General features: G+C 36.7%; 1 protein-coding gene across 2 annotated transcripts in view; it reads left to right on the top strand.

The window, feature by feature from the left end:
* Nucleotides 1–24,730, top strand: part of EFL1 (elongation factor like GTPase 1) — a 79,572-nt gene that overhangs the window by 8,486 nt on the left and 46,356 nt on the right. For both annotated transcript variants that reach the window (XM_061347271.1, XM_061347270.1), the window contains exons 8-15: nt 692–815; nt 4,337–4,413; nt 4,513–4,649; nt 5,427–5,549; nt 6,843–6,942; nt 15,729–15,880; nt 16,846–17,024; nt 17,618–17,753. In XM_061347271.1, the coding sequence (XP_061203255.1) occupies nt 692–815; nt 4,337–4,413; nt 4,513–4,649; nt 5,427–5,549; nt 6,843–6,942; nt 15,729–15,880; nt 16,846–17,024; nt 17,618–17,753 (1,028 nt within the window). The remainder of the gene's footprint in view (nt 1–691; nt 816–4,336; nt 4,414–4,512; nt 4,650–5,426; nt 5,550–6,842; nt 6,943–15,728; nt 15,881–16,845; nt 17,025–17,617; nt 17,754–24,730) is intronic.

The following is a 24,730-nucleotide window of genomic DNA, read 5'->3' as shown; positions in this document are numbered from 1 at the left end:
CTGCTCAATGAACATTTTCAGCAAGGATACCATAGAATGTTCAGGACTCCCTCTTTAGGTAGAAAGCAGCCTGCTCTTAGTGATTCCTGTAAACCACTGAATGACAGAATCGGCTTTATAACACACAGCATTACAGTTTTCATATTATTTTCTGGATTTTACTCATTATTAAAACAATGATTCAAGCAATAAGAAGTGCCTGAAGTAGTTAATTGAAAAAATAATTACCACCATCTGATGGCTCATATGTGGCTCAAAGGAATACTTGGTTTTTAACTTGTATCATTCTGGTCACAGACCGTAGTTAAATGTGTTGTGGGATATCTTTCATAGAATGAATTTGAATAATCACATAAATATTTAGAACCTTTGTGTTATGCTTTTGAGTTTTTACTGGGAGAGGAGGGTAGGACACAAATATTTATTTCAAATAAACAAGTTCAACCTTGAAGCTGACTTGAAACAAAACAAAACCATACAAATACTGCAGACATTTTTGAGCTGTTATGACTGAATTTTTTGCAGGTGTAAATGTTAAGCAATGTGAGCTTAAGTGAAAACAGGAAAATGGGTATAAACCAAGGATTTGAGATTTGTGTGTAATTTTCACATAAGCTGTCTGTTGCTTAGGCTGATAAGCGCATGTAAACAGTGTTACACTTTTATCAAGATTCATTTTGTTTCCTTTCAGCATTGAGCATTTTGCCAAACTGTATAGCCAAAAGATTGGAATCAAGCCTGCAGTACTTCTGAAGACTTTATGGGGAGATTATTATCTAAATACAAAAGCAAAGAAGATAATGAAAGGGGATCAGGTAGGAAGGTTATCAGAAATACTACCTTGTTTCTAATTTTTTGTATTATTTTTATTATTATCTTCCTCATTGTCTATTCTGAAAATTGACCTCAGTACCTTTTCACCCGACATAAATGGAGGTATAAAGTACCTAGTATAGCCTTGCATCAGCCCTTGGAAAAGAGAATATTCCAAAACTGACCACTGAAAAGCTAGGTGGAGGAAACCTCATTTGAAGGTGCTCTTAAATGTTTGTCTTCACAAAATAAGTGACATTCCAGCTTCAGGGATTCAGCATAGAGTGAAACACAAGACGAATGGAAAACTAACATTGCAGACAGTTCAGAATCTGTCTTCTTAGAAGAGTCCTTCAACAGCTAAGAATTTAGGATATTCTTTTAGATTAGGATTTAGAATCATAGAATCATAGAATAGTTAGGGTTGGAAAGGACCTTAAGATCATCTAGTTCCAACCCCCCTGCCATGGGCAGGAACACCTCACACTAAACCTTCTCACCCAAGGCTTCATCCAACCTAGTCTTGGAACACTGCCAGGGATGGAGCATTCACAGTCTCCCTGGGCAACCCATTCCAGTGCCTCACCACCCTAACAGGAAAGAATTTCCTCCTTATATCCAATCTAAACTTCCCTTGTTTAAGTTTTAACCCGTTACCCCTTGTCCTATCACTACAGTCCCTAATGAAGAGTCCATCACCAGCATCCCTATAGCCCCCCTTCAGATACTGGAAGGCTGCTATGAGGTCTCCACGCAGCCTTCTCTTCTCCAGGCTGAACAGCCCCAACTTTCTCAGCCTATCTTCATATGGGAGGTGCTCCAGTCCCCTGATCATCCCCGTGGCCCTTCTCTGGACTTGTTCCAACAGTTCCATGTCCTTTTTATGTTGAGGACACCAGAACTGCACACAATACTCCAGGTGAGGTCTCACAAGAGCAGAATAAAGGGGCAGGATCACCTCCTTCAACCTGCTGGCCACGCTCCTTTTGATGCAGCCCAGGATACGGTTGGCTTTCTGGGCTGCAAGCACACACTGCCGGCTCATGTTCATTTTGTCATTGACCAACACCCCCAAGTCCTTCTCTGCAGGGCTGCTCTGAATCTCTTCTTTGCGCAGCCTATACCTGTGTCTGGGATTGCTCCAACCCAGGTGTTGGACCTTGCACTTGTCATGGTTAAATTTCATGAGGTTGGCATCAGCCCAGCTCACAAGCATGTCAAGGTCCCTCTGGATGGCATTCCTTCCCTCCAGCGTATCAACCGAACCACACAGCTTGGTGTCATTGGCAAACTTGCTGAGGGCGCACTCAATCCCACTGTCCATGTCAGCGACAAAGATGTTAAACAAGACCGATTCCAACACCGATCCCTGAGGGACACCACTCGTTACTGGTCTCCAGCTGGACATTGAGCCACTGACCACAACTCTTTGTGTGCGGCCATCGAGCCAGTTCTTTATCCACTGAGTGGTCCACCTATCAAATTGATGTCTCACCAATTTAGAGACAAGGATGTCGTGTGGGACAGTGTCAAACGCTTTGCACAAGTCCAGATCAACTGCTCTACCCCTGTCTATCAGTTCCGTAGCCCCATCATAGAAAGCCACCAAATTGGTCAGGCAGGTTTTCCCCTTGGTGAAGCCATGCTGGCTGTCACCAAGCACCTTGTTGTTTTTCATGTACCTTAGCATGCCTTCCAGGAGAATCTGCTCCAAGATTTTGCCAGGCACAGGTGAGACTGACTGGTCTGTAATTGCCTGGGTCATCCTTTTTCCCCTTCTTGAAAATGGGGGTTATATTTCCCTTTTTCCAGTTGTCGGGAGCTTCACCTGACTGCCATGATTTTTCAAATATGATGGCCAGCGGCTTAGCAACTTCATTTGCTAGCTCCCTCAGGACCCGCAGATGGATTTCATCAGGACCCATGGACTTGTGCACATTCAGATTTTTAAGATGGTCTTGAACCAGATCCTCTCCTACAGTGGGCCCATGGTCTTCATTCTCACAGTCCCTGCATCTGCCTTCCGAGACTTGGGTGGTGCGGTCAGAGCATTTGCCAGTGAAGACAGAGGCAAAGAAGTAATTCAGGACCTCAGCCTTCTCCAAATCCTGTGTAGTTAGTTCTCCCAGAGCTTCCTGAGGGGGCCTATGTTTCCCTAGTCTGTTTCTTATTTGCTATGTACCTGTAGAATCCCTTCCTGTTATCCTTAACATCCCTAGCCAAGTGTAATTCTGACTGGGCCTTAGCTTTCCTAATCTGGTCCCTAGCTTCCTGGACAACATCCCTGTACTCTTCCCAGGCTGCCTGTCCTTACTTCCACTTTTTATAAGCCTCTCTTTTCATTTTACTCAGCAGCTCCTTATCCATTCAAGGAGGTCTCCTGGCCCTCCTGCTGCACTTCCTCCTAGTTGGGAAGCATCACTCCTGAGCTTGTAGCAGGTGATCCTTGAATATCAACCAAGAGTCTTGCCCCCCGCCCTGCCCTCTAGGGCTATATCCCATGGAACCTTACTAAGCAGGTTCTTGAAGAGGCCGAAGTCTGCTCTTTTGAAGTCCAAGGCAGTGAGCTTGCTGCACACTCTCCTCACTGTCCTGAGGATCTCAAATTTGACCATCTTGTAATCGCTGCATCCAAGACTGCCCCGGAGTGTCACATTTCCAAGGAGCCCTTCCCTGTTGGTGAGCACGAGGTCAAGCATGGCACCTCTCCTTGTCGGTTCCTCTATTACTTGCAGAAGGAAGTTCTCTTCCACACAATTGAGGAACCTCCTGGATTGCTTGTGCCGGGCTGTTCTGTCATTCCAACCAACAGATGTCAGGGTGGTTGAAGTCACCCATGAGAACGAGGGCCTGTGAGCGTGAGGCTTTTCCCATCTGTCTATAGAGTGCTTCATCTGCAGGTTCTTGATCAGGCAGTCTGTAACAGATTCCCACAGTAATGTCTCCCATCGCTGTTTTCCCTTTAACCCTGACCTACAAACTCTGTTAACTGATCACCTGTACCCAGACAAAGTTCCATACTCTGCAGCCTATCCCTAGCATAAAGGGCAACTCCCCATCAATTTAGGATTTAGAAAATCTTTTTGGCCTTAATGAAATCCCACTGAATGCTGTACCAAAATCTGTACATTTCTCTTGCATTGATTCTTCCAGTAAATGTTAAGAGGGAAGGGAGTTTCCCTATTTTCATAATGCTGATTTTCGTAATGATATTTTTTCATGGGTGAGGATTAATAGCTATGAAAAGGGTGATAACCAAGCTCAAGGTAGACCTGTTCTGCATATATCAGGCTCTTTTTCTGAAACTGAAACCCTTGTCCTTCACTTTTAAATTGCATGTTTATATTGTGCCTTCAACAATCTTGCAATACAGGCTGTTGAAGTAGAAATGGACAATTGCCTTGATTTTGAATAAAGGTTTTTACATGCTCCTTAAGATAATGGTCAGTTAAAAGTGCGGTCTTAAGCCTATTCTAAAAGTGAGGAGTTGCTAGTAATTAGCTGTATGTTTATGTTCTACCAGTCAAAAGGAAAGAAACCTTTGTTTGTGCAGTTGGTTCTGGACAACATATGGAGTCTATATGAAGCTGTTATGAAAAGGTGAGATGATCTATGAAGTTTTCATGGGATCTCTTTCCATGCTTGTTATGTATTGTTACTGTGGGGTTGGTTTGTTTTAATCTGTTGTTTTCTTTACAGAGACAAAGAAAAAATTGAAAAGATAGTCACCTCTTTGGGACTGAAAATTGGTGCACGGGAGTCACGGCATGCAGACCCTAAAGTTCATCTTAATGCCATTTGTAGCCAGTGGCTGCCAATATCTGATGCAGTCCTGTGTATCCTTAAATACTAGGTTTTGTACTATTGGTAATTCCAAGACTTCAGAGAGAGCATTCACATATTTCAGTGTGTGAATTGGTAGAGTTTGTTTTCTTTTCCACATCTGTGCCTATGCTAGCTGGACCTGTTTTCTTGTTTCATATCTACAGTTAGTGTTATATTTCTACCAACTTCATGCTTTTGTACACAGCCTTTGTTTTTGAAAGGTAAGTTATGAAACTTGAGGTAGTTTAACAATACACTTTCATTATGTAATTTTATATACAAATTTCAGTGTTTTTCCTGAAGGATAAGCCAATCTCCTTTTTATAATAGTATCTTAGGTCTTCTGCCCATAAGCTTCTGTAAGTATCCGGTGTTACGTTTTAGGCGTATGCATTCTTAATCCCAGATCAGCCTTTGCTGTCTGTCCGTAGTGTAGACAGTCCTCATTGTTTAGAATATACTATGTTATAGTAGCAATGCACAAATAATTGATGTATATATCCTAATTAATTCTGTAAATTTTGCCCCAGTTGTGCTATTCTTAGTTTCCCAGTTGCACGTAGGAACAGCCACCCCTACTTAACTATCCCTTCTGCCCTTAGGTAAATGCCAGAAACTGTTGACTTGGGAGGGAGCTGCATGCACTGTAACAGAGAGAGATGGGTTTTAGCTCTTTTGTTACTGACAGTTACTGCATGAGGTTGATTCAGAGAAATGAACATTTAAAACATTTTTCTTTCTAAAGAAATATAAAGATATAAATGTATATCCTTAGCAGTGTGTTTTAGCCATGGTGTGTAATAAACTTCCCAGTCCTCTTGACATCACTGCAGAGAGAGTGGAAAAGCTGATGTGTGTTGGGGCTCGAACATTTGATTCTTTGCCACCAGAAACTCAGGAACTGAAGAGTGGTGAGTAGGCATTCTCCCATTAACATGGAGGTTGTTTCTGTCTTGGTGGTTTTGTTTGTCTGTGGATCATAAGACGTGTAGTAATCTGTGCTTAGGTTTATAATTACTTTATTTGTCATAACTTTCTTGATGTTGGTCGTGAACTGTGATAGTAGTATGTCTTATTTTATGCCCGTATATCTTTTTTCAATCCCATATATTCATGGGTTTTAGACAACTCAAGCTGCAGGTGATGTAAGGTCTAAGACTCTGAGCTTTTTGAAGAATATGAGAGTAATACTTGGTTTTGGTTCTAAATGTAGAAGTTATGTAATTGAGAATTCAATATACTACCAGCTTTTGTATTAAAATCAATAATATTTAGCCAGGAGAGGTTGGAATTTGGATTTCATTTTTACTACTATATCGATAGGCTATTGATTAACTTTTGATAATTTAAAATAAAAAGCTTTTTTTGTTGAATTTATGGCTAAGTAGTTTGCGTACTGGAAATAAGTTAGTAAGATCTAGCTTAGCTGTTACCACAAACATTAAGAATTTCAACATTTCCATAGCTCAAGGTGTAACTTGATTTTTTAAGTTAATTTTTATATTTCAGAATGGTAAAAGTTTAACAAATGAAAATAAGAGCTAAAAGACTTCCAGAGCAATCAATAGGTTTTGGTACCCAGAGTGTTAAATGAAGGTATGAAATCCTGATACTTTGAAGTTAGTGTAAGTTTTACCCTTGACTTCATTGAGATAATGATTTTATGTCCAGTTCTGGCAGAGTTTCCAGCTTTAACTTAGAGTTCCTCTTCAAGAAGGGTTTAGTAGTGTATTCAGACAGTGTTATGTTGAACTTTGGGATGTCTGTATGCAAAAGTAAGCAATAGGAATTTTGATAATGACCAAGTCCTGTGCTCCTTTAGTTTGAAAGAGAGAGAATATGCTGAGGTACTGAATAAATAGCTTGGTCTTCATGCTAAGCTGTTCCTTGTTTTTCATTCTAATCTAAACCAGCCAATGAACGCAACTTTAAATATAAAACCAATACGTTTAGTTGGAGTATTTGTAGTTTGTTATCAAGAGTTCTATTTTTGTGATTTTGCTAGTTTTATTGTGAAACAGATTTGAAGATATGGGCAGTGTTAAGTAAACAGTGGGCAGTAATCTTCTGCTTTTGCTCCTCAGCGTATCATCCAGTGAAATAGGAAATAAACAGTAATTCCTCTAAAATTCATGGAAAGCCATAGTTTTGTCCATACTTTTGGGAAAAAATTGTGTAAATGACTTCATTTTATGTTTCTTCAGCTTTTATGAAATGCAGTAGTGAAGGAACAGCCCCGGTTATTGTCTTTGTTTCCAAAATGTTCGCTGTTGATGCAAAGGCATTACCACACAATAAACCAAGGTAAGAAAGTGTAACATTTAACTTTCTGATCTACATTAGATACTTTAAGGAAAAAAAGTTACGTTGCAAGTGTGGATAGGTTGTTTCAGTCCTGAAATAATAGTTCACAAATATTTGAGATAAAATCTTTTCAGCAAGTAGAGATTTTCTGAATGAGGTGATTTTTTAATCATATTAGAATTAGCATATTTGTTGTTGAGTAAACAACACATTTGTTGGAGAATAGTAATCTTTTCAGATATATCATCCTAATGCATACATTGTATGCTGTTTCTGGATGTTCGGTTGAAAATATGATTGAGTGTAATGCTTTCTTAGTTTTTCATTAAGGTTGTGTTGGCATGATCATAACAACTCCAAGAAACACTTCCAATTACAACTGGCATAATAACTAAGCGATCATCCAGTCTATTGCAAGTGCAAAATAAAATAGTTTCATTAAAGCAGTCAAAACCCTGACTTTTTGCAGTGAATTGAAAACTATTAATACACTAAATCTTTTCAAAACAGCTTTTTATTGTTTAATGATCATCTTTCTTTGAGGTATAAATCCATCTTGATTTCATTTCACTTAACTGCACTGCTTTCAGCTGAAGCCATCTGCTTTTTTTACAGAGGAAATGTACCTTTTTGATGACTTTATAAGAATGGGTTTGATCTTAACCTTGCATCCCTGTAAGTCTCTGGAGCATTTTCAGTAGTCAATTTTTTGTATTAACTGGCCATTTTATGTTCTGGGATTGTCAGTTTACAGTGAAGTAATATTGAAAATGCTAATCTTTAATAAATCAGACTGATTCTGAGTATAAATCTTTGTGCAGAAAATACTGTGGATGTAGTAATATTTGAAAGCTTTACTACTATCTTAGATTCTTCACACACTTCCTGGATTTATTTCATTTTTTTCTTACCATTCTTATCTATGATTCTTCCACGAAATGTTTTTCTTGCCCGGAGTTTGAGTTCAGGGAAAAGATGCGTTGCACTTAGGGATGGATTGGACACTAGATGGTGCAGTTTTGCTTTAAGTTCTGTCCTTAAATGTATCTGAAACAGAAGTTCTTGCTCAGGTCCTTGTGCAGCACAGCAGTGCCATTCCTTCTTTGTCTAGATTCCTAGATATATACACTAGTGGTGGATTTTTTTCATTTCACCTTAAGTCATCCGCCTTCAAGAATGGAACTGTTTTATGTGTGTGGTTATATGCCATGTGTTAGACTTTTATTCCTTTAAAAGAGAAAAAGTTCCTCAAATGGACAAAAATATTTTGGAGAAATTTGGCATGTATTGTGTTTTATAATATGGGTATGACCATTTATGTGTCTATTTTAGTGAATGATGCACTCAGTACATAACTTAGACTTTGTCATTTACTGGTTCTATTTTCACCCTAGATAAAAAAAGTGCTGCTGTCAATTTTCTTGGTTTTCAGAATACAAATATGATTGCATTTGTGTCCTCTAATGCTTACTGTGTAACAAATCTGTAATTCTGGTTATCAGTCTGTTTTGAAAAATCTCAAGATGTTTGAATGGAGGATTGCAGTTGATTGATATTCCAAGTAATGCAGAGCTGGTCCGAAAATCCAAATAAAATTTAGATGAGTTAGATTCTGAGATTATATTGCATGAGAGTCCTGTCTATAAAAGGAGAAGACTGTCCTGGAAGTCTTTCTAGGAGACTTGGAGGCATATTAGTGGTGACTGTGGACAATATGTCTTCTCTCTGTTTATCCAGGAAATTGAAAATTGCAGTGTCTTGCTCTGTAGTTGAGCGTAAAGTGTTTCTTGCTGGCCTTAATACTGAATTATTAAATAATGTACTAATTGGCTACTATTAAAATGAAATCACAGAACTTTTTCTTTGAGATAAGAAGTCATTATCAGCACCATGTAATTTTGCTGATGAGGTAGTAGTAACAACTTTGTTTTGAAGTCACAGTTGGATTCCATATTTAAAAAAAGAAATAGTCATTATAGCTAAATGTGTACTTCTTGATATTTTAATCATTAAGATTGTAGAAGGAAGCAGTTCTTGATTAAATCAGAAAAGGAGGTTAGTTTTAAAGAGGAAGGAAAGCTATCTCCATGAAACAAAATGTAACTGTTTTAAAAACACAGTATTACGTAAATGTGGTTCCTAAGCACTTTTTGAATTATATTGGCCACTGCATGCTATTTGCAGTTACACAATGAAGATTATGCTTAACAGCATTGAGTGATGGTTGTGTGGAATGTGTGACATATTTAAACTGTCATTCCATGAGGATGCTCCATGCCTGGACATAGGGAGGAACAAAGAATGCATACATTGTGTCGATTAACAGGGTTTTTCGTGTTTACTTTTTTAAGAACATTAATATTAGTTATCTGTTCCATTTACATGTTACTTTTGAGAAGCTGTAAATGTTCTTGTATATTTTGATATTTGACTGCTGGACCTGTATGCTGGGTTATGTGCATCCTTTGGGACGGGCGACTAGTTTTAAGCATGTTAAATCTGAGATGTTTCTCAAGATTGCTTGTTTGGGTTTTTGTTTTTTTTTTTTGCAAGACTTACACTTCCAGAGGGGGACAAAAAAAAGTAGATCCATGCTCTGTCATCTTCTTTTGGGCAATGTTACCTTTTAGTACATTACTTAAAAGCTGCAAATTGACTTTGCAGTTTTCATAGTTTACCTTATTTCTGCTATCTGCTTGTAATACTTAAGTGTAGGCTGGGAAAAGCAAAAAGCTATTCTAAGTCTAGGGTGTACAATAAATTATAACAAAGGTTGGACTTTTAATTAAAACAACCCCTTTTGACTGCTGTTGGCAACCGATATCTCCTAAGAAGGTGACTTTAAAATTTAATAGATTCTGTACTAAACCTGATATGTTTTTGCTTTTACTCTTTAAATAACAAAGTTTGTCAGCTGTCACAACACTGAAATACATGGGAAAATAATTTATGGTTGTGTTACAGCAGGTTGGCAGCTTGTATTAGGTCTGTCTTTGGAAAGGTTTGAAATTTGACTTTTATATGGTACCTGTAAGCCCCTGAGTTTTTATCAGGGTTTCTAAAGAAATAAGAGTTGTGCAAACATGTTTTGTTTCCCAGTTTCTTCTGTCTGAACTCCTGAAATAATTTGTCAATTCCAACCAAATCAGATAAAAGTGTAAATTTTCTGAAAGTCGGTGGTTGGACAGAGTAGGCAAATGACGTCTACTGCAATGTCTACAATGCTCCCTGATAAGAGAGTGTAGTGTGATCTCATTCACTTTAGATATTAAAATACCTAAAGCCAAACCCAGTGGGAAATGAGGGCACTACTGGCCTCTTTTGAAGTTATGTAATGAGGCCTTGATAAGTTAATGATGCCTGTGCTTATTTATTAAGTATCACTGTGTGCAGAATTAGGTGTTCATTCAGTATATGCTGTTTCTTTCTCTCCTTTGTACCAGTGTTTTACACTGAACAGACATCTAAAACAGAATGATTGAGTGTAGGTGTGTAAGTAAAAGCAAGTTTGGTGTTTATGTACAGAGTGTAAATGTTCCAGTTTGCTCTTCCTGAGGTTCAGAATTCTGTCTTTATCTAACCCACTGTAAAAGAGAAACATATGGTAATTTGTTATGATTACTTTCAGGTAATTTTAGTTTAAACTGTATATCAGATGTTTGTTACAATGAAATCCTCTACTAACTTTGCAGAACTTTGTCTAAATGTCACGATGTGATCCAATGTCAGCAGTAGGGGGCAAACTTTTTATGTTACTTCGAGTCCATGCTATTGCAATACTGTTGAATAAATAAATGGAGTACACTGAAGAAATTCCATTTCTATTTTTCAGTGGCAATAAAGAAAAGTCAACGTTCTAAAATTATTGACTTCACAAGGGGGTATAAAATCTGTAGTAGCCTTACCATTTTCCTGTAGATAAACGGACAAGTACTTCTTTCTCCTCAGTCAGCTCTGTATCAGGATTTTTTTACTTAGGTGTCACCCTGAAACATGCATTTTTCCCATGGAATTCTGCAGGAAATTATGATATGGTCTAGTGTGACCATGCGTCCCTGCCTGTGGCAGAGGGGTTGGAATTAAATGATCTTAAGATCCTTTCCAACCCAAACCAGTGTACGATTCTGTGATAACTGTTTCTTTATTTTGTGATGTCTAAACCCACAGATTGTAGTATACTTCATCTATTTCCTTTCTGCTGTTTCCTAAAACTGTATTGGAAAAAATGTCACTTATGTGATTTTTACCTAATCTTTAGCAAAAAAGACATTACACTGTCATGATCAAAAGAAGTGGACATATGTAAAGCTCCAACATCTAAAAGAAATTACTGTCTTCTTGCAAGTAAATTAATTTTTATGTTTAAAGGCAGTATGAGTTTCAGTGACTTCAGTGTGATCTGAGCCCATCATTTTTCTTTCGCATTAATATCTTGTTCTAAAGTGTAGTTAGTGGAATATGTAGTAATAATGGATGAAATCTGGATCTCTGAGCATAAATTACTTCGTGCAGTTGTAAGCTTAAGAGAGAAGAACTTGTAATATTCTGGAAGAGTTTTGCTTCTTTATTGCACATCTAGTATGTGAGATAAATGTCAGTGTGTTAGTCAAGAGTTTTTGCAAGGCAGTGTATGACACATTCATATGAATATTCATATGAATAACTGAATATTAGTTTCATTATGTATTTCAGAATGAATGGTAATCACTATATAGTATAATATGAAACAGTTACTGAGTATTCCCCTTTGCGGGAGCCCTGTAAGACTGTCATATGAAATTTTCTGTAAATCCTGATTTGAATAATTTTCAGTTGTTCATTTTGTATATACATGATAATTTGTACTGTGAATTGCCTAGTGCTTTCAGTTGCAGTAGAAAAGATAGGAAATAATCTTAGTAGGTGTACAGAAATTTGTGGATGAAAATAATTCCACAGACATCAAGCAGTTTAATCCAGAAATTAATGAGCTTCAGAAAGATTTGGAAGACCACTGCACATACTCTGGGCTGACTTGTGGCAAACATGCAGCACTTGTGAAGAGTTGTCCTTAGGGATGCTGTTATCAGAAGTCTTTGAGTGCCAGATGGTGAGCAGAACAGCAGCCAATGATTTAACTAGAACTTACTGAAGAGCAGAGCCATGATGAGTAATCCAGGGGATTCTCCATAAATTACTTGGATTTAAAAATGTTAACAGAAATTACCATCTTAGTTTCATGAAGTCAAGCGCATATCCATGAATTTAAACTGGTAAAAAGTATAGAGAGAAAGTATTCTCAGCCACTTGACAAACATTGTTCATGGTATGGAAGATCTATCGCAGACACTTGTCGATGGTAGTATCAGTCTTTTGGAAATGAGTTGATGTTCTGACTGTGGTGTTTCCTTTTTAAAATGGTCTGAAGATTAAAAGGTTAAAAAAATAAATATAACTCTCTAATAATGAAAAGCTGTTGTATTTGGAGGGTTAATTGCATGAAGAAGTTTAGTTGTAGTTCAGTTTGAACTAAATGAGTTATCCTGGGGAATGTGGGAATGAAGAAGTAGTCAGCAGTAGCTTGCTTACTTGCCTGGAATCTGATGCATTTGGTCATCATCATGCTAATAGCACTTATATTCTTTTCCACATTATTATTTCCATAGCATTTGTTTACGACATAGTTGAGGTTAAGATGAGTTGGTCATAATGTGGTTATCTTCTATGTCAGCTCTATTGTTTGTGCCTGGTTCACAGGTATGGTGTCTGGGTGTGTTTTTCTGGAGGCAGGGAATCCCTCTTTCTGCTTCAGAATTTTCACTTACTGTTTTCTGTGTGACTGCATGGTTCCATTTTTGTTCTTCCAATATTATGAGGCAGTTGAACCTTTTTTACAGAATGAGAAAAGGGAAGGAAAAAAATATGGTCGGGAAGAAGAGGAAAGAATCTTTCTTCTCATTTGGGCAGCATCTGTTCAAAATTGATTTCCCTTCTGATTGGTTTGGCCAACAGGAAAAACTGAATAAATCAGGGTGTAATTTAAAACTGGGTTGGTTGTGTTTGTTGTGTTGTGTTTGTTTTTTTTTTGTAGATCTAGTGCCTTACATGCATTAATCTTGTTCTCTGATCTTGAGTGTGCTACAGTTCTATATAAGGATTTGACAACATTATCTTTTTGTAGTTTCTAATGATACTATCAGGAGTGTCTCATTTTACAGAAATTGATTCTGACAGAAACCAGGATGGAAGTCTAAGTCGTACCTACTAGCTGAAGTGGCACCCACATTCAAGCTGCCTCTTATCAAATTGAGAATATAATTAACTGTGCTTATATATACTGCAATTTATACCATGGCATTCAGAATTTTAAGGTACCTTTGACATACTAGGGCTGACACCTAAATATACTGATAGTTTTAAAAATACTGTAAAAGGGAAAAAAAGCAAGCAAACTTTTTTCTTTTACTCTCAGGATTATTTACATAAATGAAAAGTGTTTTTGGACAATGAAATGTGTTGGAATGCATACATATGTCCTCATGTGTATACTATGCCATCATATATAAACTGCATTTATGACACACTTGGCTGTCTCATCTGTACTTCCCTATCAGTCTTTCTCCCCTGGGAATTTTTCAGACATTCCAAACCCTTAAATAGCTTTGAACAGCTGCCTTCAGAAAAAAAAATCAACATAAAAAAGTTTTCTTCTCCACCATCTGCTTTACATTTTGTATTGTTAAGCCTCACTCTCTTCTGTTGTAAAATAAACAAACCGAAGAGAAATACAGCACTGTCCCAAATTTCAGAGTTACATATTCTTAATTCCGTCACAAAGATTCTTTAAAAGATTATTTTTGAAAAGAAATAAAAGAAGAAAAAAGAAAAGTTGAGAAGTTTGTAGTGGCAATTTTGCCTTTTCTATGATATGTAATGTATCTATCCCAGGTTCTGAGTTCTAAAAGCCTGGGCTTCAAATGCTGACATTTTATCCTGGGGGCCTCTCTTAGTTTTAGGCAGTTTTAGAATTTATGTATAGCTTTCTTACTCTTTTGAGTTGAACGTTTAGGTTCAGGGTAAGCATGATAACTATGTTGAAGGTGATTTCCTCAAGTGCTAAGTAGAAACTTTATATAATTAAATGTCTCAATAAGCATTTTAAATTAAATCTCTTGCAGAATGTGTTGTATGCAGAAACATATCCATATTATGATATGAAAATATTGTAAGGGCAGTGAGTTGGTCTCAGCCACATATCTTTTTAAAGCTTTCTGTCCCCAGTTAATTCATTTAACGGCAGAGTAAGTCCAGTAAGTATCTCTACTAGCTACACATAAAAACTTTGACCTTTAAATAGTGTTTGCTTCCCTTTTGGGGAGTGTGGAATAGTTGATATGGGCATATGATTCAATAATTATTTTTTTTCTATTTATATGCCTGTTCTGTTTTCTTCGTTTTATCGTTAATAGTAATAATAAGGAAATTTTGAACTGTTTTTCTAAGTGTGGAAATTAAGCAGAGGAAGTAACTTGTCCAAGTAAGGACACATCATGTAGGTGAGGTTTTGCTGTAGGATTATGTTCATCTTCTTGAGTTGAAGTCAAGATCTAAGACTTTGTAGTTAGTTTGTCCAGTTCTGTTGTACAAATGCATGTTTTATCATAGAGAGTATTCTTCTGTTTCTTCTCTCGAGGTAGAACTCCATTAAGAATATTCATATAATGTAAAAAAATGCATTAATTATAATTTTGAAAAGAAATTATTCATAAATGCTGGAAAGCAATATATATTTATATTGCTTCCACACCAAACAAGCAAGCAAAAATTGGAAGTATTGTAGTTTCATGAAAAAAAATTATATTCACAATTTAGTTATTTTTCGTGCTTTTAAGCCGCAATGATAGAGATATTTTTTTTAAATATAGGCATCTGAGTTAAATTACTAAACAGATTATTCTTCAGAGTATCTGTAATGATTATAGCAGGAACACAGGTTCAGCCCTTTCATATGGGAAATTAACAAATGGTGGAGGCATTGGAAAGAGAAGATGTGAAATTAGTTTCCATGTTTGTACTTTAGAAGGTAATCTCATATCACAGTTTTTGTAATATGAGAAAAAATCAGGATTTCAGGCAGTGCCCTTACATTTCATATATGTGTTACTCACTTTGGATAGGAATTGCATCAAATATTAAAATTATTTTTTGTTGTTGTTTTCTCAATTTTTAGTCTTTTGTCCTTAACAAAGTTAATATCTATGGAAAGGTAGCCTGCAAAGGCTTTTCCCTGCATTTGAACATATGTCATAAAGACTACTTTAAAATAACGAAGATACCACAAGTAATTTAAAATGAGAGTATTTTATCCCTGTGTATTTTGAAGAAATGCTTGGCAGTTTTTTGTAACTATCTTGGTATAGATAAGCTTAGATTAGTACACTGTATTCTTAGTCTTAGCTGTCATTCTAAGTCAGGATAGCATACTCGACACGGTGGGAAAAAGTTTTGGAAATTGGCTTGGATCTTTTCCGAAAAAGTGACAATTCACACATCAGTGGGTGAAACTTGATTGATTTTAGCAAAATAAACAGAAGTTTAACATAGTGGCCTCTTCCTAATCATGACAGGGGAAGAGTTCGCTAGTATTAGCTGACATAAAATATGGTGATATGATATTATAGTATCATGGGGGCAAAAGGCATTCTGCCTGAATTTTTACTTATACCAGATATAGTATTCTAGTTGTTGCGATTTATTTCATTTAAAATAAATTACATTTCCAAATACTAATGTTCTAAAAAATGTAGGCCTTTAACTCAAGAAGAAATAGCTCATCGACGAGAACTTGCAAAACGAAGGCATGCAGAAAAATTGGCAGCAAATCAAGGAAAGGAGCTGTCAGAAAAAACCCCAAATGAAAATCCGTCTGAAGTAACTGGGAACACTGGTGATACAAAAGGTATGTAATATTCAGGTGTCTGTTTCTATCAGAGGAGGTTTCATTGTAGTATCTAAGCATTGTAAACGGGTTGAGTACCTTATGAATAAGTATCCACACGACAGTCCAAACAGTTCAATAGATGGAAAAGAATGGCAAGTGAGGAGGGATTTGTAAGAAAGCTTGTAGTTTATAAATGCTCTGACATTCCATGGACACCTTTTCCTATAGCTTGAGAATGTGCTTGGTCTCAGTACTTAGAGTCAGTGAAGACAGATAATGCTTGGAAGGAGGTGCTCCGCTGAAATGTGAAGTCATATTCACTCTTAAGTAGAAGGGTCAGTGATTGACTTTTGACCTTGTGTATGGGGTAGAAAGATTCAGGTTTGTTTAGCTTGCTGCTAGAACCTTCCTATGGACATTTTAATAGCATGCTTTATTTCAGTATAACCTTTAATTCCTCTAAGCTTTTATGACAGTAACTGTTTAATTATAAACAAACAAACAAAAATATTTTAAAAATAAGCAGGCTAATAACAAATTGATACGAAAGCAGAGTATGAGCAACAAGACTGGATTATGAGGTACAGTGATGGTGATTGGTCTCTTCTGCCAAGTCACCAGCAATAGGACAAGGTGAACTAACCTTGGTTGCACCAGAGGAGGTTTACATTAGATATTAGGAAAGCTTTCTTCACCAAAAGGGTAGTCAAGTGTTGGAACAGTCTGCCAGGGAAGCTGTTGAGTCACCATCTGAGGTATTTAAGAGGTGTGGCACTTAGGGACATGGTTTAGTGGTGGACTTGGCAGTGCTGGGCTGGGGTTTTTTTTCCCAACCTAAATGATTTTATGATTCTGTGTTTCTTGCTGTCTTTTAAGGTGTCGCCAGATGTGATGTGATAATATCTAATTGATTTTTTTTTTTTGTTAAGATGATGAGGCAAAAACTGCTTTTATACTTCCTATATTTTTCTAACTTTGATTAGGTGAAGAGCAGCAGCTCACTGGTCAAGCAGAGAGTGTGACCTCAAAGGCAGTGAAACAGGAAGCAGACAACAAGGAGTCTTTCATTGCTTTTGCTAGAGTGTTCAGTGGAGTGGTGAGAAAAGGGCAAAAGATCTTTGTTTTAGGACCAAAATATGATCCTGCTGAGTCTTTGCATAAGGTAAGTAGTGACAATTAAATAAAATTTAAAAAAAGTAAGAAATTCCAAAAAATATCAAAGTAATTGTGGTAATAGCTGATTGTGCCTGTAAGCTCTTTGTAAACCTTAACTCTTCCAAACTAGTGCAGTCTTGTGTTAGCTAACAGTAAATACATTATGTGCACACTCTGATTCAAAGAAGACTGGTGTAGGAAAAAACAATACTTTGGGGAACAGGAAGGGGTGTGTAATAGTATTGAAAAAAATGGTATGAAATGTTTTGAGATTGTGGCCATAGAAGTTCATTACTTATGAATTTATTTTGAAACGTTTGTTTCATCAGTGACAAAAGTGAACTAGGGGTAGCAGACACCTAAATTATCAAAGGCAGCATTATTTTTTATTTTCTTTGTAACATTCACTTTTTTGCCACAAGACTTCTTTTTTGGAAGGGGAAAAAATACAGTATATGTTTTTTAATATTTAACTTTTGAAATGAACATGCTTTAGAATGTATTTCTTAGCTTTGGAATGCAAAGAGGTTTTCAGGGAAAAAAATTTTGTCATTATTAAGTGATAAATATTCAACACTGGTTGTTTTACTCTGTATATAGCTGTCATCCCAGTCTTCCGCCACAGATGATCTGCCGTTAGTACCTCATATGACTGCCTGTACGCTGGAGAATCTCTACTTGCTTATGGGAAGAGAACTTGAAGATCTTGAAGAAGTACCTGCAGGAAATGTTTTGGGTAAGATGTAACTAGTGTTTAATTTCCTAGAAATGGAATCCTTGTATGGCATGTTGTGTGTCAAAAAATGAAGGCACTCCAATTAAATTGTGATTTCTGTGAACTTTGAATTGATGTGGGAAAAGATGTATGACTAGGAGAAAACTAGGGATTACATTAGCCTGTTATCTTCAGGTTAGAATATTGCCAGGTAAGCATTGCTGCTACGCATTGCCAAAGGCAGCAATAAGGTCTGTTATTTTATAAATTGCATGGGTTATTTATAATATTTTCCCAACAGTGGAAATTCTGAGATACAGCTTCTGTAGTGAGCAGATAATTGTGGTTTTATATATGGTCTGCTTGAACTATGGTACTAAAAATTATTTCTTTTATGGGTGTGGCAAATTTTGCACCTTCTCCATGGACAAGTTTCAAAGTTGTAAGTTGTCCTAATCATTCAGTTCTGCTCTTTTGTGCCAGATTCTGAGCTGCTTTGCTCTAGAGTACAAATAGTATTCTTTACTGGCTTTTTCCATCGTCTGTCTTTTTTAATATCAGAAGTGGTGTTTAAAACTTAAGAAAGTGTAAACTTTAAAAATTACTTGGTTCTTTTTCATTAAATAAGACTGTACAAACTACAGGAAAAGAGAAGATTTTTATTGTTTTCATGTCTATTGTCTGATTTTTAGAAATGTAAATACATAGTAAATTACCAATAGGTGTACTCTGTCAGCTCTTCAACTCTGGCTGGATTTTGTAATCTAGGCAGTTAAACTGGTCGCTTTTAGCGTGTACTTGGCATTCAGACCGTAAGTAGTTAATTAGATTTATTTGGAAGCTTAATATTTTAATATTCTGAACTATACGTTACTATAGTGTGATGCCCAAGTTGACCATTTTCAGTATCAAAATGTATTAAGTATCTGGTCTCTTTACTTCAAGAAGTGATTAAGAGTTAGGGAAAAATAGAGCTCTCTAATGCACTGCAGTAAAAGTGAAAGGGTGTTGTCTTCGTGCTTGCTGACTAATAAACACTTTTGGAGCTGCCACCTGTGGAACAAAAATATACTGTGAGAATTTGTACTGTTTTTAATGTTAAAGAGTTGCACCAAATTTCAGGAAACATTTTTGTAACCAATTGGTTCTACCAAAAAGTTGAGAGTAGTCTCTTCTGCTGAAGGCTGCTCTTCAGTGGGGTCTAGCTTTTCCATAATGAAAAGTATATTACTTGATTAATAGCAGAGTACTAAATGCTGACATATTTATCATGTTTAGAAGAATTCATTGGAATTTTAAAATCAGAATTAAATCAGAGTTCTTAGCCAGACTACTTTTGATTTAATCTTTTTTTACGAGATCATTATTTAGTCTCTTTATATATTGACAAAATAGGCTCTCATTTTTACATAAAACATACAAGCTCAAGTATGCACATATTTTTTAATCTGATGTAATTTTAAAGAATGTTTAAAAGCCCTAAATACTTTCTTGTTCATTTGTTTCTTCCATTTGCCTGTGAAGCTGCAATTTACAAAAATTCAATAAACACTTTTACTGATGGGATGATGATTTATTGCGCTCGAAAATGCAACGCACTTAAAAAAGGGCAAGTAGTGATAGGACAAGGGGTAATGGCTTTAAACTGAAAGAGGGTAAATTAAGGTTAGATATTGTGAGGACATTCTTTACTGTGAGGGTGGTGAAGTGCTGGCAACAGGTTGCCCAGAGAAGCTGTGGCTGCCCAATCCCTGTCAGTGTTCAAGATCAGGTTGGGCAGGGCTTGGAGGAACATGCTCTAGTGGAAGGTGTCCCTGCCCATGGCAGGGGGGCTTGGAACTAGATGATCTGTTAAGTTCCTTTCAACCCAAACCATTCTATGATGCAAAAGGTGTAACAGTGGTGATGCAAGACGCTTACTATTCCAGTTACTATCAGAGATTTCTGTTTTAAAGTCTATTTATCTTCCAGTTTAAAAGCATACAGCAGTGATTTCTCTCCATCCATATAAGGAAATTGCTTGTAGATTATCTAGTAAATTAAGGAAGCTTTTCTGAAAGCTCTGTAGCTTCAGTCTGTATAATTAAATTATTGCTATGAGGAACACACAGTTAATTGTGAGTGCTATTTCCACTTTAAATCTCCTGGTGTAGGGGGGTTTCATATTTTGTTTCTTTGGGGTTTGGTGTTTTTTTTTTTCTCCTATTAATTATAGGTTGTTTCTTACAGGGAAGAATCTGCATGGTCCTCGTAAGCAGCCTTTTTGTTCTTTATACTTGCTTATACAAAGGTTTAAAGATAAAGACATGGTCCAGTATCTGAAGGGGACCTATAGAGATGCTGGGGAGGGACTCTTCATTAGGGACTGTAGTGACAGGACAAGGGGTAATGGGTTAAAACTTAAACAGGGGAAGTTTAGATTGTATATAAGGAGGAAATTCTTTCCTGTTAAGGTGGTGAGGCATTGGAATAGGTTGCCCAGGGAGGTTGTGAATGCTTTATCCCTGGCGGTGTTCAAGGCCAGGTTGGACAAAGCCTTGGGTGAGATGGTTTAGTGTGAGGTGTTCCTGCCCATGGCAGGGGGTTGGAACTAGATGATCTTAAAGGTCCTTTCCAACCCTAACTATTCTATGATTCTATAAGTTTTTTCACTGAAAATGGAAAGATTTCATCCCTTATTCCTTGTGTTCAATTAATATTTCTATAAAGTACTAATCTTTTAATTGTTAAAAATCTGAGAAGCTTGTAGGTTAGATATTGTAAGGGGAGAAAGTAATGAAGCATACTGTATTTGAACAAAGCTGTCACACAAACAGAGTTCAAGAGCATGCAGCAGAAGAGCGATACTATGTCCCTTTCTAATATGCATAGCCATTCTGGCAAGCTTTGGAAAGTTATTTTCTCGTATTATTCTGAGTTCTGGGAAGTTAGGGGAGACAAACTGCTTTGCATTAGTTAATTTGTTTTGCAAGTTTGCAGCTGAAATGTTTTGTCAAAAGTATTTGTCAAAATGCTTTAAGCAGCATGTAATTTTCATGTAATATGGCAAACACAAAATACTGCCTCTTTCCACATAGCTGTTTTAGTCAGTAATTTTTCTTTATAATCTCTGTGACCACTTGCAGTCCTTGAGATGAAATACGATTTAAAAAAAAATAAACTTTCTTGGGGACCAAGCACAATGAAGTCTTAATAAGTCTTCTTTTAAAAATTATTTGTTAGAATATTCTATGAAAAGAGTAAAATTCTTGTCAGGCAAAAGCACCTGGTTTGTAGAATTTGTAATTTAGAAGCACTATTGATTTTTCCACTCAGAAAACTAAGGGGGAGGATGTGAACAAAGCGTCTTCTGAGGAGAGAGTACTGTCTTATTTTCCACTTATTTTTCCCCTGCACTTCTGTGCCAGCAGACAGGAAATTACACTTGTTAACTTGGTACTGTGAGGTTCTACTTTGTACTTCTTTGAATGAACAGACCTTGCAGGAAGAGAATTTAGTTGCTGGAGCAGCGGATAATATGAGATACACTAGATTAGGTATGTGCCCTTGGGTTCCAAGTGCCACTTAAATTTAGTTGAAACTGCTGAATGAAAAACATGATAGTCATTGGAATGGGCCCATGAAAGTATCTTGAGGCTTGATTTGGGAAAAATGTTGAAATACTGATTCAGAAATAAATCGTGTCTGATGCACTGTTTCAGGAATGCTGTATTTTTCTGTACCGTGTCACAGGCATTTTGCATGGTCTGCAGTTGCTGAATTTGAACTTCCCTGTGGTCATCAGATCTGAGTGTCCTGGGAGCGAGAAACTTGTATTGCAAATGATCCAGCTACATGTGCTTACTGGAGTGCTAGCCTTCTGTGTATCACTGTCCTTTTTAAGGGCCATACGCACTTGTGTACTGGTTTCACTGGTCTTGTGGTGGTCTGATGCCTTATCTTGACAGAAATAGTGTTACCTGATTTGTAAGTTCTAATGAGGTATTTCAAAATCATGCTTAAATTCCAAACATAGAAGTATTCTGTGCTTTAAGACATTAAATGTGACAATTAAACGTGTCACCTAAATCTGTATCTTAAAATCAGTTGATAGCTTTCAGTTCAAAGACATCTTGGGCACATTTCGTGCTCCTCTCTTGAAACCTCCTTAGTATCCATTAGAAAGAAAATGTTGTATCATAGACCTTGGACACAAGTCTATGCCCTGTTTTGAAAACACTCTTCTCCTGTGGCTTTAAAAAGAGAATCAGTACTTGGAATGTAACTTCCAGAGGCTGCTTGACTGATGTATCTTTGCATGTTCTTAGTGATGCTGCAATTAGTACTGACCTGTGCATAATCCAGTGCTATCCAAATAGCCAGCTGCTGTAATTGCCCTACTCTCTTTAAAGATTTGTCCTTCCTTACTGTGACAAAAATATACCAGAAAAGGAGCTTGATATAGATAACCATCTGGCCCTCCAGGTGTGTTTTACTTCTTTAGTTTATTGAGTGTTATGGAAGCTTAAGCTTTTGCTGGGACATCCCTGCCTTGTGGTTCAGGGAACATTGATGATACTGGAAGTTCCTGCTGCCATGCAGGCATCTGTTCCATATGTGTTATATTTGACAGGAAGTGAACCCTGACTGTAGCGTTAAATTCATTGATCTCTAGTTTAGTTATCATAGCTCTTATTACTAGTGCTTAATTTCTCTTACAAAAAGGAAAACTATAAACGGTCCAGTCATGAAATGTTAGTTGATTTAATTAGGATGTTGTATGTAGGTTCTTCGATTGCCAAGTAGTGTTAGGTATCATGTAACAAATTGTAGAGGCACACAAATAGAAAAATAAATGCTAACATAAACAATTTTTATTTTCAAAATTTTTTTTGTTAATCAGTGGGAAACAGAATTTATTATCTCATTTCATGAATGAAAAAGTGTTCCTTCTTTACCAGGAGGGAAAACAATAACTTAAATTGAAACAGTGTTAAAAGGAGATTGTTGTGGGCAAGTTTTAAATTATTTTGCTTATAATTCTATCTTAAGAATATTTTGTCTAAATCAAAATGACCTCTAAGTAAGTCTCACCAGTAAGTCTGTATTCTGGGGAATGCAAGAAGTGGGGATGTTTGATTCGCTTGTTCCCATGCAAGAATCTCTCCTTATACATATATATATATATATACACACACTTCTTTTTTTAGACATTTGTTTAAACCAGGCAAAGTACAAATACAGGAAAAGTGTCATTTTGTAACACTTGTTCTGATATTTTTGTGGTTGATCCCCAAAGTGACAAAGGGAAAATTAGAAGTCAGTATGTGAGGAAAAAGTAATTTGGGCTCATAAGTAAAGACTGAGTAAATGCGTGCCCTCCAGATGCACACACATTATTTTTCTTGTTGCTGTCCTATAATTGAAGACAAAATGCCTTTATATATATATATACAAAAAGGGGGGAGGGTGCAGTAAGGATATAACAGTTGTTGAAGGTAGTACAAAAATTTACTGTAAATGGGCAAGATGAAGTAGTGTTTTTATATGATGCTATCCTGCACACATGAAAGGCCTAGGATTCCCATACTGGGTATTGATTATTATTTCTAAGTAATTAAGGAAACAGCAATGTGGAAACAAAGGAACGTGTTTCTGAAAACATTGGTTTAGGTACTTGTGTAAGTAAGAGCATGTTTAGGTACTTGTATAAGTGAGTAATGTTATGTTGTTAGTTGGTGTTTTTTTTTAAACTTGGTTCAGTGTTACATTTTTTCTGAATAAATAATTGAAGGATCATGAAGTGATACAATTTTTGTTAATTGTAATAAAATTTATCTCTAGTCACATTGCTTGTGTACTCATGGATGTGCACACACTTGAGTTCAGTGTAACATGCATCTTAAAATTGACATGTATACTGCTTTTTATCCTCTAGTGGCAGCTTTGTGTTTGCTAGCGTACAAACCCCAGATTTCTTTTACCAGCTGCTTGAATGACTATTTAAGTGTTTTTGTGTTTTGTTGAATACTGTTAAAAGCAAAGCTTTTCCCTTACCACTAGATTTGTAGTGCTTCAGTGTAATGCTCATAGGAGGCTAGACCATTTCCTGAATGTAGCAATGTGAGTATCATGTGTTCTATCAGATTAAGAGCATTTGTTTCTTTAACTTACCAAGTGATGTTATAAAAAGCAGGAATCTAGAAGTCACTCCTGTTGCCAGCTCACTATGAACTGACTTCCTACATGACAGACTGCTGTGTACCTTGGGTTTTCCATTTCTCAAATGCTTGTTTTCCCATTCAGTGTTCTTTCATGTTTTAATTATTTATAAAGCACTAACAGGATTTTTGACATGTTAACAATATGACATGGGAAATATAGGTGATTGCAGATTCATACTTCAGGATTTTTTGTACTGTTCTGAAGAGGAGTGCCATACAGCTGCAGTTAGCGTGAAGAGCTGGTATGAAGTAGTATAGCTAACCGCATTGCAAGGTGTCTAACAGGCATTTTATTCCTTTAGGACTTCATCGAACAATTTAGGAGCTTTTAATAAGCAGCCTCTGTTAAGAGGAAAGAGCAGCTGCAAGCAGCGATGCCATTTTAAAGGCCCAGAATGGCTTTTTGGGACTGATGCCAACTAGCAAGCATTACCACCTTCTGTGAAAGCCCTAGGAACAGTCCTGCTGTCGCACCAGCCTTTTATTTCTGTGCAAATTTCACTCTCTGAATCTGTAATGTGATTATTAAAAAAAATTAAAAAATAGCCAGCTTGAAATGATTCCAGCTGCAGGGGCTGTCTCCTCTCAGCATGCTATGATCAGTGAACACAGGAGGGCAGTCTTTCTCAAGATTGTCACTGAAATTAACTTGAAATAGTGAATGAAACAAAGAAAACTCAAACCTTTGTCTCCAGTTTTGGAACACTTACAGTTTTTATCACTAACTGCCATCTTATAACCCCAGTAAAGTAAGGTTTCATTTTTAACTAGTTTAGTAATCCAACATTAATCAGG

Source organism: Neopsephotus bourkii, unplaced genomic scaffold (assembly GCF_033783945.1).
Source record: "Neopsephotus bourkii isolate Nb327-2 ecotype Australia unplaced genomic scaffold, CSIRO-AGI_Nbou_v1 NB_318, whole genome shotgun sequence".
NCBI classification, from domain to species: Eukaryota; Metazoa; Chordata; class Aves; order Psittaciformes; family Psittacidae; genus Neopsephotus; species Neopsephotus bourkii.
The sequence above is the reverse complement of the archived record's forward strand: the minus strand, read 5'-3'. Positions and strand labels throughout refer to the sequence as shown.